Source organism: Canis lupus, chromosome 12, assembly GCF_003254725.2.
Source record: "Canis lupus dingo isolate Sandy chromosome 12, ASM325472v2, whole genome shotgun sequence".
Lineage (NCBI taxonomy): Eukaryota > Metazoa > Chordata > Mammalia > Carnivora > Canidae > Canis > Canis lupus.
This window is the reverse complement of record NC_064254.1, coordinates 5,887,139-5,903,551: the sequence shown is the minus strand read 5'-3', so window position 1 is coordinate 5,903,551 and position 16,413 is coordinate 5,887,139. Positions and strand designations below refer to the sequence as shown.

The 16,413-nt window shown below is 53.5% G+C and overlaps 2 protein-coding genes across 5 annotated transcripts in view; both read right to left on the bottom strand.

Moving 5' to 3' along the window:
- Window positions 1-635: 635 nt before the first annotated feature.
- Window positions 636-1,677, bottom strand: LOC112641851 (galanin receptor type 1-like). Its single transcript, XM_049092600.1, is given in 2 exon segments — window positions 636-1,136; window positions 1,138-1,677. Coding segments are annotated over 2 exon segments (1,041 nt in total).
- A 3,313-nt stretch (window positions 1,678-4,990) lies between these two features.
- RAB44 (RAB44, member RAS oncogene family) overlaps window positions 4,991-16,413 on the bottom strand; it is a 36,212-nt gene continuing 24,789 nt past the window's right edge. For all 4 annotated transcript variants that reach the window (XM_035698023.2, XM_025418596.3, XM_035698024.2 and 1 more), the window contains 6 exons: window positions 14,869-16,271; window positions 11,429-11,510; window positions 10,252-10,366; window positions 9,027-9,128; window positions 7,234-7,310; window positions 4,991-5,522 (listed from right to left, as the gene is read on the bottom strand). In XM_035698023.2, coding sequence (XP_035553916.2) covers window positions 5,432-5,522; window positions 7,234-7,310; window positions 9,027-9,128; window positions 10,252-10,366; window positions 11,429-11,510; window positions 14,869-16,271 — 1,870 coding nt within the window. In that variant the 3' untranslated portion in view covers window positions 4,991-5,431. The remainder of the gene's footprint in view (window positions 5,523-7,233; window positions 7,311-9,026; window positions 9,129-10,251; window positions 10,367-11,428; window positions 11,511-14,868; window positions 16,272-16,413) is intronic.

The window sequence follows — 16,413 nt, the reverse complement described above, 5'->3', positions numbered from 1 at the left end:
GCAGGCAAAGAAGGGAGAGGTTCCTGAAAGACTCTCCTGGCCTCTGGGCCTCTACCCTGGCTGCAGTTGTCTCCTTCCCTCTACACCCCCCACTCACTCCCCAGGCCTTCAGGACTAAAGACCCCAGGCTGTCATTCTCCGGATTGTTCCTCTACCCACTTCTCTGCCTTTGGAAGTCCCTTGACTGACCTCACGTCCACTCACCTGAAATGCCCCTGAATTAATAAAACGATGATGATAGTAATAATAATGACCAACACTCATATGCACTTAGGAAGCACCAGGCATTCCTCTAAGCATGTTATATGTGTTACATGTGTTGAGTTTCTCTTTACAACAACCCCATGAACATGGTATAATCATTACCCATTTTCTAAATGAGAGAACAGAGTCAGAGAGAGGGTAAGAGACTTTTTCAAGGCCATATAACAAGAAAATGGTAAATGGTAAAGCCTATAGTATCTGAGTCCCAAAGTGGAATGGGAACATCAACCTAGTGTCACCTTTGCTGGGCCACCTGCCTGCTCTGGATCTCAGTCTCCCCACTGGAGAAATGGAGGGGACATGCTCTAATGTCACTAAAGGGCTTCCCACTTCTCTTGACTCTCAGCCCTGTCTCCCATCAGCCTATCTTCTCAGACCCCAGCCAGACCCCATAGGCCTCCTGGGGCCCTGTCCCGGATGCTCTCCAGCAGCACACTGGCCCCACCCACACGCCCAGGGCGCCTGGCTGCCCTTGGCCTGCGGAAGAGATCCCTGAGCCCCGCCTGGAAGGGGCGGGACAGGTAGAAGCAGAGGACAGGGCTGACGGCACAATTGGAGTAGGCCAGGATGGTGCAGAGGCTGGATGCCACGAAAGCCACTGGCGTGGCAGGCAGGCCACCCACAGCTGCCACATAGCCCAGCACGGAGCAGGGCCCCCACATCAGCACGAAGACCACCAGCACCACAAGGATGAACCCTGTGTTCTCCTGGTGCTCCAGGATGCTCTCCCCAATGGGGCCACGAGGCTGTGTCCACAGGAGCCAGCCCACGTGGCTGAAAGAGCAGCCGAGCCCCAACATACAAGGCAGGAAGGCCAGGGCTCCCAGCAGGGTGAAGTAGCAGGAGGTCTGGGCCGGGCTCAGGAGCAAGAGGACAGGCCCGGGCCCCTGCGGCCCCCTCCTCCACAACCACCCTTTGGAACAGCCAGTTGGGCAATGACACAGTGAGGCCCAGGACCCACATGGCCCCACAGAGCAGCAGGCGGGCGCCCCTGCCAGAGGGGAGGGCCACATCAGGCCGGGCCACGGCCACATGGCGCAGCAAAGCCGTGGCCACCATGCTGTAGAAGGTACAGAACATGGTGGCATTGTTGGTGGCCTGGCTGGTGGTGCAGACGACAGGGCCCAGCCACCAGTCAGGCCGCAGGAAGCTCAGCAGCAGCACGGGCACCACGCAGGCCAGGAAGAGCAGGTCAGACAGCGTGATGTTCACCATGAGGCTGTTGGTCAGGACGAGGAGCGGCCGGGAGGCGCCCGGGCCGCGGCCCACCACCAGCAGCATGAGCCCGTTGGCCAGCAGCCCCACCAGCAGGACGAGGCCACAGGCCCCGGCGAGGACGAGTCGCAACAGTGGCTCGGGTGTGGCCGCGAGCCCCGCGGCGGACGTGGCATTGGGCTCCAGCCCGGGCTGCATCCTCCTGCCCCAGACACACAAGGACACGTGTCCAAACCAGCTTCCTTTTTCCCCGTAGAGCCCCCCACCTTTCTCAGCCCCCCGCGTCCAGTGGGTGCCCCTTGGCGGGCGGTAATCACTTGAGACCGCACAACAGCTTGGCGGGACAGGCCGGGTCAGCACCCCGGGTTCGAATCCTGACTCTGCTACTTTGTAGCCCCGTGACTTTGGGAAAGTTACCCAGGTTCCCTACCTCAGCTTCCTCAACTTTGAAGAAGGAAGAAAATACAATAAAAATAGATGTCATCAGTAACTGCTACAAAAGGGTGAGGTTCAGGTCATTTTCATTTTCCTCTTTATAATCTCTTTATTTCTACGATTTCTGCAGGGAGTGCTTGGGGACGGTGTGTACACACCAAATGCACTTTTTAGATTTTACTTATTTATTTGGAGGGTTGAGGGAGGGGCAGAAGGGGAGGGAGAGAAGCAGACTCCCTGCTGAGTGCAGAGCCCAGTGCAGGCTTGATCTCATGGTCCCGAGATCAAGATCTGAGCCGAAATCCAGAGCTGGATGCTCAACTGACTGAGCTACCCAGGCACCTATATATATTTATATTTATATATTTATATATTTTTTAACAAAAACCTTGCCTGCCTATGAAACAGGCAGATATTAATTTGAGGTTCAAGTAAGGAAGTGGATATGCAGGGGCTTTGAGAAGGCATGAAGCCCCTGCCAGGGGTTCCCAAATTTTTCTGCACAGTGGGATCACCTGGGGAGTTGCAAAAATACTAATCCATGGGTCCCATCCCAGGGACGGGATTTAGTTGGGCTGGGCTTTGGTGTTTTTTGAAAGATCCCAGAGGACTCTGCAGGGCACACCAGCTTGGGAATGACTGCCGTCTATGGCTGTGTGCTGGTTACCTGGCAGGGTCAGGGGCAGCGCTGCACCCCAGCTTCCTCCTCACCCCCACACCATCCTACATGCTGAAGACATGGAGAGTCCCCGATTGCTAGGAGTCAGGCTGGGAAATGGGGTCTAGACATCCCAGAGTTAGCCAGTGTCTCCACCTGCCACCCTACAGACCAGGCCAGCATCCCTAGCTTTCTTGGGGAGAGACTTGCCCATTAACTCAATAAATAAATATTTCCTGAGTATTTACCCTGAGCCAACAGCAAACACAACAGCCTGTGGGGTCCTAATCCTAGTCATTCTCTCAGCATCTGTGAATCTTTTTTTCCCCCTTCTACCTGGCCCAGGCCTGCCTGCAGATGACATGAGTGGAGGGGAGGGGAGGAAAAGAAAGGGTCCAGGGACCTGGGCCCTGTTCCATCTAAGTGTCAATACCCTCCTCTAACTACCATGATTTTGTGGTGAAGCTTGTGGCTGCCGGAGCCTGGGTTCAAAATTCCACTGCACCACTTGCTAGCTGTGTTGACTGTGGTCCAGCTACTCTGTGCCTCATTTTCCTCATCTGTAAAGTGGGGATAACCACAAGCCCCATCTCACAGGGCAGATGTGGGGATTAAATGGGGCAGTACAAGTTAAGTGCCGGAATAGTGCCTGGCACGAAGTAGGTACTTTGTACACCATGGCTGTCTTGCTTCTGCCCACCCCCAGTTCTGAACAGCTCTCTTCCCGAACATCTCTGTCCAGGCTCCATTGTCTCCCCCTGCCCTCCCCTTCTCTCTCTGCATCCTGAGTCCCATCAGCCCAGTCCTGCCTCTTCTTAATCAGTCTCAAGCTAAGGTGTGACCTGAGCCCCCTTAGCAGACATGCCCTGAGAACTCACCACTTGCCGGCAAGTTCACTCTGAAATCTACCTTGAGTCCCTCCTGCTGCTCTCCACATGTGCCTTGTGCTGCTCTGAGGTTCCTGGGCTCTGCTTGCTGACTTGGAGCCCTCTGACACCAGGAAAGGCTCCTCCGCAGCTAGATCTTGCCAGAGAAAGCCAAGAGATAGTCCTGGGCAGGTGTGCGGTCCTTTCTAGCATCCCACCTCTAGGGACCCTGAGCTGGCCGCCTGCAGCTGGGGGAGAGCTGAGATGGGAGGGGCAGGCCCCAAGGCCACTTCTATACCAGGTCCCCCAAAGGACAGGGCCTCTATCTGCTGTGCTGGCTCCCCCAGGAATCACACCCTGCTTACCTGCCTCATTAACCGGCTGGCCTACAGGACAGAGTTGTCCATGCCTGCCGGGTCCCCAGGTCCCAGAGAGAGCCATTAGCAACAGTAGGACCTGCCCCCCCACCCTCACCCGTGGCCACCTCTCCTTGTCTGTCTTTCCTGGAATCTACTATAGCCTAATAACTGTTCAGAGCAGGAAGAGGCTTGTGAGTTGAGAAAGAGGATGGCAGCAGGGAGAAGACATTGGAGGTAAGAATCAGTGAGAACTGGCTGTATCACAAAATCATCCTGCATAATATCCAGAGGCTGGATGAGGTCCGTTAGGGCAGCTGAGGCAAACTTTGGTGGCTTCTGATGCCGGAATCTTTTCCACCTTGCCTCTTGTCAAGTGTCACCCGACATGCACTTATATGCCTCGAACGACAAACAGCTCACTGCTGCAGAGGCATCCCAGGCATCCCTTCCGGAACTGAGCAGAGGGACAGAGCCAAGATTGGAGACTGATTAAGCCTGTAGGAAGGCTCTGTCTTCTACCTCCCACCCTCTCTGGTTCACCAGTACTGAACGATTACAAAGTAATCATTACAAGCTCAGCGTCCCGCACACACTGGATTGCGGGATGTGGCGAGCATCATTGCGATGTACGATGACAAGGACAGCAGTTGCAGCAAACTGACATGAGAGATTGTCCAACACTGAGGGGTCAACTCCCCAAGACTTTCCAAGCAGACTCCTCAATGGCACTGAGGACCCCGGCCTGGTTTATAATCTGCAGCCACTTTGGAACTTCAACAAAAGCTCCAAAGAGGAGCCTCTGAGTGATCTGAATCCAGCTTCTCCACTGCTCCCCAGACCCCGCCAGCCCACCTCAGGGCAGAAGGCTGCACCAGGGGACGCTGTGGCATTGGAGCAAGGGGTGGGATCCCCGAATATGACCCCTGCGAGACAGGTCTTGGGGAAACGGAATGGGGTTGGGGCTCAGGGACACACGGGGAGTAGGGCCTGCCAGGGAGCATCAGAACATTGCTCTTCCCTGGGAATCGGATTCTGCTCGGAAGAAACTTGATGCTCGCACACAGATGGAGAGTGAGACAAGGTTCACCGGTTTTGGCAGGCATGCAACAGTGGGACTGCTTAATAAAGAGTATTTTGTAATTAACAGGTTGTATCAATTAGTCATCAGCCCCCAAAGCAAGCTCCTCGGAAAGTTTCTTTCCCTCCTCTCTGCATTTATTTTTATTTTTGACTATATAAGGAATACCCAAGCTTTGCCAAAGATAGAGAAATACAAATACTTATAAAAAAGGAAATGACTCCCCCACATATTCACCCTATAATTTTACCACACAGAGATGTGTGGCCAATGATATGGTATGTTTTCCTTAATTCATTTTTCTAGACTTTTCCTTTCTTGAGAGGGTTTTCACCATGAACAACCAACCCCCACCCCCGTCAAATCCTTCTTCAGAGTGCAAGAGCAGCAGTGTCCATGCAGCCCCTGCCCTGGGATCCAAGTCTTGACCTGAGGGAGATCTTCCTGAACTTTCAAGCTGGCCATCTGTGTCACTGCTGCATCTGGGCAGGTGGGACAGGAGCTGAGGAACAGGAAGCCCAAGGGGTGGGCGTCCTACCCTGGCTGGGCCAGATGGTCAGAAGCAACAGCCAGCTCTCTTCTGTGACCTCTTAGGGGCCACCTCCACCAGCGAGTCCTTCAGGCGGTCCTCCTGCATCTTGAGTGACCTGTATGACAACAGGAGACATCAGCCCTCTGTCTCACCTTCGGGGGGCAGCACGGAGGGGCCTGTGGGTGCCTCTGTGGGGCTGGGGGATTGTGCCCCCCGAAGCCCCCTCTCCCATCTGCTCTGCCCTGCACTGCATTCCACGTGGCACCAGGAAAATGGGGCCACGGAGACTCTGGCCTTCTGTGGCCTTCCTAGCTTTCTTTCCAGCCTACTGTGTGCCTCTCCACTGTGCAAGGGACACTGAACGAGACCACGAAGCCAGCATGTCCTCGCCTTGAGAAGTGAGGAAACGGACAGGAGAAGAGGCCGTCAGAACCAGGAATAAGGAAGGACATGGAGGGACCGCACGCCGGGTCCCCGAAGGGTTTAGGGAGGAAGGAGGCAGTGTCAGAGCCGAGGCTGCGTCAGACCTGAGGCTGAGCAGAGGACAAGGGACCCTAGCAGAAAAGGGGGGTTTGTTTCCGGCTGAGGGCAAAGGCTCAGTGTCAAGAGAGAGCTTAGGGAAATCAAAGAAGTTCATTCATTCGTTCATTCATTCACTCACGATATATTTACTGTGTGCGGACCACTGCGCTGAATGATGCGAAGCCCAAAGACCAAATTGGCCATAAATGAGCCTTAGAGGCAATAGGGGTTCAGAGCCCTGGGGGCCTGGAAGCCACATTCAGGAACTCGGGCTTTTGAAGGAGGGAAGCTGAGGGAAGCTGTTGAGCAGGTGTCTAACCCAGGGCATCACCTGATCCTCTGTGGGGCTGGGGGATTGTGCCCCCCGAAGCCCCCTCTCTCTCATCTGCTCTGCCTTGCACTGCATTCCACGTGGCACCTGGGCTACTTTGTCAGATAAGGGGCTTCCAGATGATCGGGCCGGGGACCCCTTCTGCCTTACTCATTTCCTTCATTTTGGGGGCACCTAGTAGGTGCCAGGCCCTGGGTGTAGAGGGAGGGGAGCTGGACCCAACAGACATGGCCCCACCTTCCTGGAGCTACCGCCTAGGGCAGGAGGCTCACAGCAACCAGGGAACAGAGAAACAGACAAATGCCTGTGTCCTTACAATATGTCGAGAAGGGCTTTGAAGGACACGAATAGGGGACAGGGATCCAGAATAGTGGTGGGACAGAGAGTGGTCAGGGAGGGCCCCTCTGAGTGGCAGAGGCTGAGTGAGTAAATGTGCATGTGTGTGCTTGCACGTGTGCACACAGGGACGGGGGAGGCCCCAGAGACGACAAAGGCCGTTTGGAGGCATTTGGATTTTATTCTAAATCTAGCGGAAGTTGGAGCACCTGGCTGGCTCAGTAGGAAGCACATGCAACTTGCGATCTCAGGGGTCATGAGTGTGAGCCCCACATTGGGTGTAGAGATTACTTAAGTAAACAAATAAAAATAAAAACTGTCAAAAATAAATAAGTCAATCTAGTGGAAGTTACTGGAAGGTTGAGAGCAGGAAGGTGACCCTCTCAGGCCCACTGCACTGGGTAAGCGAGAAAGTAAGCTAAAGCTCGAAAGGGTGCAGGAGACTTTGAGAAGGTGAGCAGAGCAATGGAACTAGTAGAGCTGGACTCAGACTCTCCACAGAGTGCTCTCTCCCCTTCCCCAGAGGGTGAGCTTTACAGTTTCATGATGCTTCCTCAGAGTGGGTCTTCCCTTCCCACAGGCGGGATCTGGAGGCTGCCCAGGGGACTCAGGGGGTGAGCATCGGGGTGGAACTCACCGAGCCAGATTCACCACGGGCTCCAGGATGTTGTGACCTAGGGCAGCACTGCACTCTCCAAAGGAGACCCCCAGCTCCTGCAGACAGACCCCCGGGAGAGCCCACTGAGCATCCTGGCAGAAATGCCCATGGCCTGGCCATCAAAGAATCCCACCCAGGGTGTCCCTAGGCCACCCTCGATGGGTGAGGCAGCCTGGCCCCCGGCCCTCGGCTCCTTGCCCCCTGCACCTCCACCCTGGCTGGCCACCGTGTCAAAGATGCCACCCCAGAGACATTCCACAGCCCACACCCTGAGTGACGATGGAAAGCCTGTGTCCCAAATTGGAGAAATGTCCTTGGGGACATTTTAAACTATTAGTTATGTGGTTTTTTAAAAAAAGATTTTATTTATTTATTCATGAGAGACACACAGAGAGAGAGGCAGAGACACAGGCAGAGGGAGAAGCAGGCTCCCTGTAGGGAGCCCAATGTGGGACTCGATCCCAGGACCCCAGGATCACGGTCTGAGCCAAAGGCAGGTGCTCAACCGCTGAGTCCTCTAGTTATGTTTTTTGATTTCAAAAATATTCAGCTGAGGGCAGGGAACTATTGGAAAATACAGCCTTCAAAAAGTGCAAAAGCAAAATATAAACCACTCGTGTTAGGTAGTGTTTGATATATATTTCTATTCCGTTTTATATGACCCCCTGGGGGTGAGTGGGCTAAATGCCATCGTGCTGGTGGAGTCAATCCTATGAACTGGCTGCTCCGGCAGGACCCAGTCGAATGTCAGCAACCTCCCAGGGTTCAACTCAACCTAAGCTGGGACTTGCAGCTGCTCTTCTGACTTCACATTACATTGTAGGCACTTCCTCCACGCCCTCAAATATTTTTCTGGGACAGGATTCTTAATGGCAAATGGTGGCCTCTCACATGAACCTCCACAACTTAACCACCAACTCCTGCCAAATGTTTGTTCTTATAAATAATACTGTAAAGAACATCCTCATATAAACACGCTTGATTATACATTATATGTGGGTATCCATTATGCTATTCTCGTAGGGATTATTATTTCTGATTCTTTCCTTAGGATAAATTGCTAGAGGAGGAATTACTATGTCAAAGAGATGAGCCACTACATTTAAGGGGGGCGATTCCTGCGCCAACCAGGAGCCATGGTGATGAGCTCATGATTCTGAGAAAGGAGGGGAGAAGGGGAAAGAAATACAATATGGAAATGCCAAGGGGGGTTGTGGTGGGGGGCGGGCAGGGGCTGGGAGCTTTTTCCCTTCTTTATTATTCTCTGGAGTTTCTGGAATGTGGTCAACTTCTGTTCATAAATAAATAGTATCCACTGTCTGGTGGTGGGACTTTTGATGCAATCTTGCCAGGGAAGAATTGGAGTCTTAAGATAGAATAAATTAGAAGGAATGTTATGTTAATTAGAGACCAGAGGGAAAATTAAGATTTGATTGGGAATTTTAAGTGAAGCTCTTAAAACTTTTTTTTTTTTTTACTCTGAAGATATTTTTATATAGGTCAGAATGTTGTGTAGGGATCTGCTAAGTCCATCTGAGAGCCAAAGTCAGACCCGCTGGTTGCATGTTTCAGTCTAAGAACAGGGTGGGTGGGAGGCAGAGGAGACCAGGCTGCTGTCCACTCTGACCCGGCCTCTGGCAGGGCAGGGGTAGGGGCAGGGATGGGCAATGGGTCCTTCTCAGTGGCCCAGGCCAGGGTGACCTCTTCATGTCCCTCCAGGGAGGGTTCTGTCCAGGCCAGGCTGGGTGGGGGACTGATGGCCAGGTGCTCACCTGGGCCAGTTGCTGGCCGGCCTCTATGGGCACCTGCCGCTCCTCCTCACGGTCCGTCTTGTTTCCCAGAAGAAGGATGGCCACCCCGTTGGGCCCTGATTCCTGCACATAGAATACATTCCCTTAGCCACACATGTTGGGTTTCTGCTGTGGTGTGCCAGGCCCTGGGAGGATTTGGCCCTGCCCTCCAGGAAGCTGACAGTGTGCACACCCAACCCTGCCCCCGGCCCCTGCCCCGGCCTTTCCCTGTAACACTCACTCCACACCTTTACCCCACCCACGACATCTTCCCTTCAGTCTAGAGTGAACATGCCCCTTCTTGCTGCCTGCAAACATTCACCCATTTCCCAAGGCCAGCCCCCAAGGTACCTCCCCCAGGAAGCCTTCCAGGATTGTTCCTGCCCACAACCCTCTCTTCTTGCCTGTGCCAAACAGCCCAGCACTTGATTACATGGGCTGGCTTGGCTCACTTCCTGATTGTTTCATGAGTACTACTACCACTAGCTTCTGCTTCCTGAGCACTTACAATATACCCGGTGTTGTTCTAACGGCAACTGTACCTATTAATCCTAACAACTGTATGAGAAAAGTGGGAAGATGGAAGTTCAGAGAAGTTATTTGTCCAAGATGATAGAGTCGGGGCAGGGTAGCTGGGATTCAAACCGAGGTCCTGTCAGACCCAGAGCCTGGCCACCCCCGTATAGTACCTTATCCTACTTCTTTTGCCGGACTAGACCTTATCCTACTTCTCTTCAGCTGGACTAGAAACTTCCAGAGAGAAGACACATGTCTTTCATCATACCCCTCTGCAGTGCTAGTACATACTGCAGAATTTCAGTATATATGGAACAATTAAGTACATGGGGGAGAGAACTAGACATGTGTGGACAGAGGAATTATCACCTAGAGTAGTACTAGCCTTGCATTATCCCCAGGTGTTAAGAAGACATTGCAGAGCTGCTATATATAGGAAAGGAATGTTCAAGAGATAAAGGAAGTAGTTTGTTTTGGAGGCTGTACTACGTGGTTGTGGTTTCTTCATATGACTATGCTCCCAGCTCATCCAGCCCCATGTCCTCAGTGGGTCACATCACCCACATATCCGTGGTATCATTCGTAATCCTGGGAGAAAAGAGGGCGTGGGCAGGGTACAAGTTCCCTCTTGACTCCCAAAGCTGGGGCCAAGCCCAACAGCCATCTGCAGGTGGCTAAGGTGGCTGCTTACCTGGAGACAGTTCAGCCAGTAGCGCACGTGGGCGAAGCTCTCCTGGGAGGTGATGTCGTACATGAGGACCACGCCGTCGGCTTTGCGGAGCAGCTGCCGAGTCATGCTGTGGTACCTGCCCAGACAGTCTGCATGAGGCCAGGCCTGGTGGGCCGCCCCCTCACCCTGGCCCCTCTGGGCCTTAGCTACTTCAGCTGCAAGGTGGGAGAATGAAGCTTTCCTGCTCCTAACTGCTTCCCGAAGACAGTGTGCAGACGTTTTCCTTCTTGCAGCGTAGTGATTGTTGAAAAGGTAGCAGTTCTCATGGTTCAAGTTTCAAAAGGTACGGAAGGGTACCCAGGGAAAAGTCTGTCCCCACGTCCCCCGGCCCCCACCACTCAGTCTCCCTCCCCAGAGGCAGCCAGGGTTACCAGTTTCCAGAGGTATTTTATGAATATATACAAATATATGTATGCGTACATGCACGCCGTGTACATACGCACCTTCACATACGTACACCTCTCTTCCCTGTTAAACACAAATAGGGGGCAAAACACTCATCTGCTTTGCTTTTTCCAGTTAATATAACATCTTGCAGGTGTTTCCCCGCTGGCACACAGACAGAGTCCTCAGTCTTTTTTTTTTTGGTGGCTTCATAATATTCTATGGACTGTGTAGCCAGACCCTGACTTATTCTCTGGCCCACCAGTCCTTATGTTTAGGCTGTTCCTGGTGCTCCCAGCACAGACGATGTTGCGATGGACATGCTGGTATTACAGTCATGTGTGAGTTCACCAGCACAATGAATTTCTGGAAGCAGAACTGCTGGGTTAAGGGTGTGCCTTTTGCACGTTGATCACTCCTGCCTCACTGGAAAGTGGCAGGCCAGCATTTTCAGAAGGCCTGGAGATCGGCCAAGCTGTCCCCCGAGGGCCATGTTGGAATGGCCTTCACAGCTGTCCTGCGAGGCCAAGGGCGGGGGGGGACTCTGGGTCTGCTGCCCCCTCTGTGAGCCCACAGAAGCTTGACTCATCTCTGCTTTCCCAACCTCCTAAATGCTTAGGAGCTGGATGGCTTTTTTATACTTGATCACCTCTTGCCTGAGTTGGAGTTGTCAAGGTCAGGCTGCCCTCCACCCCTCTTCACCTTGGGCTCAGCGCAGGGCCCCAACGCCACTAACGGAGACAGGGCCCCTTACCTCTCCTGACCAGCTGTGTCCCAAAGCTGCAGCACGAAGCACTTGTTGTCCACCAGCAGAGTTTTGACCCGAAAATCCACTCCTAGGACACACACAGGGGTGTTGGGCCTGCTGCCAAGTTACCATCCAGGGCTTCCAGCCCAAACCTGCCCCAGGATACACCTGTCCCCAACACCAGCTCCTCTGGCTGCTGAGCTTCCCCTCAGCTCTCCAAATCCCATCCATACTCAAGAGCCTGAATCCTCCAAGAAACCCTTCCTGACTGCCTCGCCCACTGCACTCCCACACCCGGATGGTCGGTGCCAATTTGAGGCACCTTGCATTGTCTTGGCTTCTATGAACATATCTGTCTTCCCAACCGTACAGCAACGTTTATTCTTCAGGTCCCTCAGGAAAATCAGTTTCACTGTTTTATTTTTATAATACTCTCTGTTTCATTCCTAAGTATAGCATGGATCTTCCCCCAACAACCACACAGTGGGGTAGAAACAGGCAGCCTCAGAGGGAAGAAGGAGCACTGGTTTCAGGGATGACCGATGGGGCTGTGAGCTGCCCATCCTTTGCTGCTCTATTGGCTGCGTGACCTCAGGTAAGTCACTTTACCTCTTTGAGCCTCCCTTCCCTCTTTGCCAGGTGACAATTAAAAAAGACCCACATTGGGGTACCTGGCTGGCTCAGTCAGTTGAGCACGTGACTCTTGACCTCAGAGCCATGAGTTCAAGTCCTACCTTGGGTATAGAGCTTATTTTAAAATAAATAAAAATAAATTTAAAAACTACCTGTAAAAAAGAATATCACATTAACAAAGAAAATAAAAGCTCCACATTGCAGAAAGATTGGGAGGATTGACTGATCACGTTTGAGGTTTGGCCCAGGGGTGCTTGGGAGGTGATCATTTTCAGTCTTATTCTCATCTCCCTGAGCCACAGCCCTTCCAATTTCACAGCCCCACCCCTCGCTGTGGTCATGCTTCTGGACCCTTCCTGTCTCTGCAAATATAAAGGGATTAGTGAAATCCCAGGAAGGTTTAGAAACTTTTGGGGTACACCTTTCTGCCGACCCCCAAGGAATTCAGGCAGAGTAGGGAGTGATGGAGAGGGACTTCTTTCCCATCCCCACTCCTTTTCCTAAGGGAGCCCTGAAGCTATGGAGCCCACTGCACGCCCTGTGCCAGCTCTGGAAAGGCGTGCCTCCTCATACCAGCCCTGAGCTGGTGGAGACTTTTCTCAAAGTCTCTGCAGCTGTCTCTGGTGGGGGCTGAAACCTTGTTCCCCCGCCCATGCTCTCCGCAGGAAGTGGCAGCCTGGGGAACCTGACTCAGCAAAATGGCAAAGCAGAAGTCTGTAGCATCCGCTTCTCTTTACTGCTCTTTTACCTTAGGAATCCTTGTCCTAGGAAGCCCAGGGTCTGCAGGAACCTATGAGATTATCTAACCCAACCCCTGGTGATGATATCCAGCCTGGCTTGAATGCCCACCATGTAATCTATGAACGTCTTTAACAAGTATTCCTTGCATTTCCTAACTCCACCATTACTCCCACCAACCTGCCCATCCCCTCCTCAATCCACCCACGTGGCTCCCATATGTCCCCAAAACGTGTTATAACTTAACCACATAAATCGCTAAGAATATAACAGTTATCTCCTTCCCAAGGAATCTGCTATTTTACATGAGCGGCCCCAGGGGCAGAGTCACGCTGAACCCAGAACACAGCAGAATTTCTAGGGTGGGGCATGTGCTCTGAAAGCAGGAGACCATGGGTATGAACTTTGGGCCCCAGCGAGGGCAGGAAACCTGACCAGGTCTTCTATGATCTGTTTCCCTCATCTGTAAAATGGGGATATGGAAAAGCCTGGCAAAAATGCACATTCTGATATAACTCCATTGGCTCTGGCTCTGGTGCTCCACCCAGCCCTGTTCTCAAATGCCAGCAGGCTAGAGTTCTCATCTTCTGAGAGAAGGGGAGGAAACAGAGGAGGTGACGCTGGGTGTGGAAATGTTCATGACCGAGGAAGCCAGAATTGTCCCCATTGATGGTGAAGCCAGATGGATGACAGCCACCAGGAGGCACCAAACTGCAGCTGGCACTGGGACGGGCACAGGTCACTCCCCTGGATCTCGGGTACTCCCAGCCGACTAGCAGTGAGTGCAGGCTTGCCCTGTCTTTTTACAATTATGCAACCTGTGTTTTTCTTGATTGAATTTTGTGGAATCTTCTTATCACATAATAATGGGGGCAGATCAGTTATATAGGGAGGGCTTTTGTAAAGGAAGGAGGCACGGAAGATGCTTGGCGCATTGTAGGTGGTCAGTAACCAGGACCTCAGATGATTCAGAACAGTGGGCTCGCAGACCCTGTGACCCTCCCCAACAGCAGGCCAGGCCTGCTGCAAGTTCTCTAGTCCCCAAGACACTGAATTTTTAACTGGTTCCCCCAGGTGAGGATTCTTAAAGAAAAATTTGAGAACCCATCTTGAAGCCTCTTTTGCATGAAGTCTGTCATCTACCCATTGGTCTGGCGCTGGTCCCCAGTTAGCATGCACTTTGCCTGGCACAAACACATGGGTCCCCCCATCTCTGTGCCTAAGCGGGTGTCCTCTTCATTCTTGAGCTTGCATTTCCGTGGCTCTGTACAATGCCAAGCGATCACAGATCCCAACATTTGTAGGTAGAGGAGTCTTTGTGTTTGGGGATATTTCATTTGCAGGGGCCACTGCATTAGACATGATCAAATATTTGCTTATGATAATAGTAATAAAAATAATATTGAGCACTTACCACATGCCAGATATTCTAAGACATGTACAAACTGAACTCATCCTTACACCTATTTTAGGGAGCCTGTACACTTGCCTGCATTATGCAGTCTGCATGATGCAGATGAGGGTTTGAGAGTTCAGAGGGGTTAAATAATTTCTCCCAGTCCTTACTGCTAGTGGGTGGCAGAGATGGGATTTGAACTCAGGTATCTGAGCTCCTAACTGACCTTACTCTAGAAACACATTCTGTGTAAAGTACTCAACTTGCCCCGGGCAACTCTCTGCCAGAGCTTGGCCCATTGGCCTGGGGCTAATTGTGAGCAAAGGCAAGCGGCACCCACCCTGCAGTGGCCTGCCCCCAGGGCCATGTGGGTGGAGACTTGCTTGTTTTCACTGGCAACCAGCTCTGGCCCCTAAATTGCAGGGTGCTTTGTTGGTGCGGCACATTATAAGCTAATCAGATCAATGCAGCAAAGCAAATTACCTATAATTAGAGATAATTAGTAAAATAGTAAGATTGTGCCCATATAAAATAAAGTCTAATGCAGGGCCTGTGGCCAGGACAGAACCTGCAGCTTCCCAGGGAGATGGATCTGTCTGGCTTGCCTCCAGCTCATTGGCCCTGGGTCTCCCCGGGCATCCCCTCCCTCTGCAGCCTCCCTCCCCAGGTCAGCCCTTACCCACAGTAGCTGTCAGCCCGGTGGCAAAGGAATTCTGGTGCAGCAGGTGTAGGAAGGATGTTTTGCCCACGTTGGAGTCTCCCAGGAAGATGACATGGAAGAGGTAATCGGGGTCGGCTAGAGGCTCGCTGGCCGCGGGGGACTCCGGGGACCGGTTCAGCGCAGCCTCCCCGGGCTCACTTCCTGGGTCTTCTTCGAGTCTGTTCTCTGCCATTGGCTCCCTGGATCGAAGGGAGCCTTGTTCTTCTGTATGAGCAGTTGGAGGTGAGGGCATGGGCTGAACTTCTAGCTCCACTGTGGTGGGGGAGCTGCGCCGGTGCTCCTGAGGCTCTGCTCCATCCCCAGGCTGAGCCCCCTCCAGGGGAGACTCCAGGGGAGGTGACCCCGTTCTAGGAGGGGGGGCTTCTGAATGCCCAGTTTTCAGGCTGTGAGCCCCAGCTGACTGCTCTGAACTGAGGTCTTGTCCTCCTCGGCCTACCTGGTTCCTTCCCTCCACCCTGGGCTCTTCCAGACGCTCAAGGGAGAGGCCAGACAGCCCATCTGGCCCAAAGACCTGGCCCTGAGCTTCTGTTGGCCCCCCGGGCTGGCTTCCCTGCACACCAGGGCTGCACCAGGCCCGCTCCAGCCCCTCTGAGGGAGCCTGACCCACAGGTCCCGGATCCTGGGAGGGCCCAGCCAGCCCTGGTATAAGGACTTCAGCTCCTGGGGACCCCAGTCCTGGCTCAGAGCCAGGATCCTGCCGGTCCCAATGGAGGGCCTCTGTCTGCCTAGGCGGCTTGTCTGGGATAGGCCCGGGCCCCGGGCTCTTGTCACCTGGGTATGAGGCCTGCAGCTGTTCACTGGGCCCAGCTGGGGCCTGGGGAGGAGGACAGGTCACCAGAGGAGGAGGTGCATCCTCCAAAGGAATGAGCACTTTGAGTGCAGCTGCCACCAGGCTCCCTGACTCCCCAGTGGTGGCCCCTTGGAAACTCCGGAGGGAGAGGGCCTCAGGGCCAGACCCTGACTCCTCCTGAGGTTCCGGGCTGCGAGACTGGACGGGCTGCTCTGGACTGTCATCCTGCCCATCTGCGCCCACTCCTTTCACTTCCTTGGCTCCAGAGGGCGCCCCAGCAGGGCCCCTTGGAGCCCCTTCCAGATCTGAAGGTGGCTCCTGACCAAACGGCAAAGCACGTGGCTCTGAGATGGAGATCTGCCTGACAACTCGGGGTGTCTGGGGGCCCAAGGGGGTCCTTGGGGTGGGAGGTGGGCTCCAGGAGAGCTGCAGAGCTCTGCGCGAGGAGGTGTTGAAGCTGCTCAGGAGCTGGTCCCAGTCATCCTCCTCCCCAAACAGTCCGGGCAGGGGAGCCTCCTCAGAGGGGACTGCCTGGGCATCTGAAGCCTTCTCCTCACCTGCTCGGGGGACACTAGGAAGGGTTTAGGAAGCTGAGGTCAGGGGAACCTCTCCCCATCGGTAACACCTCACAGCTGACCCCAACCCCCAGTCTCTCCTCAGGTGGTCCCCACCCTGCATGCGCCCCATGCCTCCCCCTTGTCCAATCCTGCCCA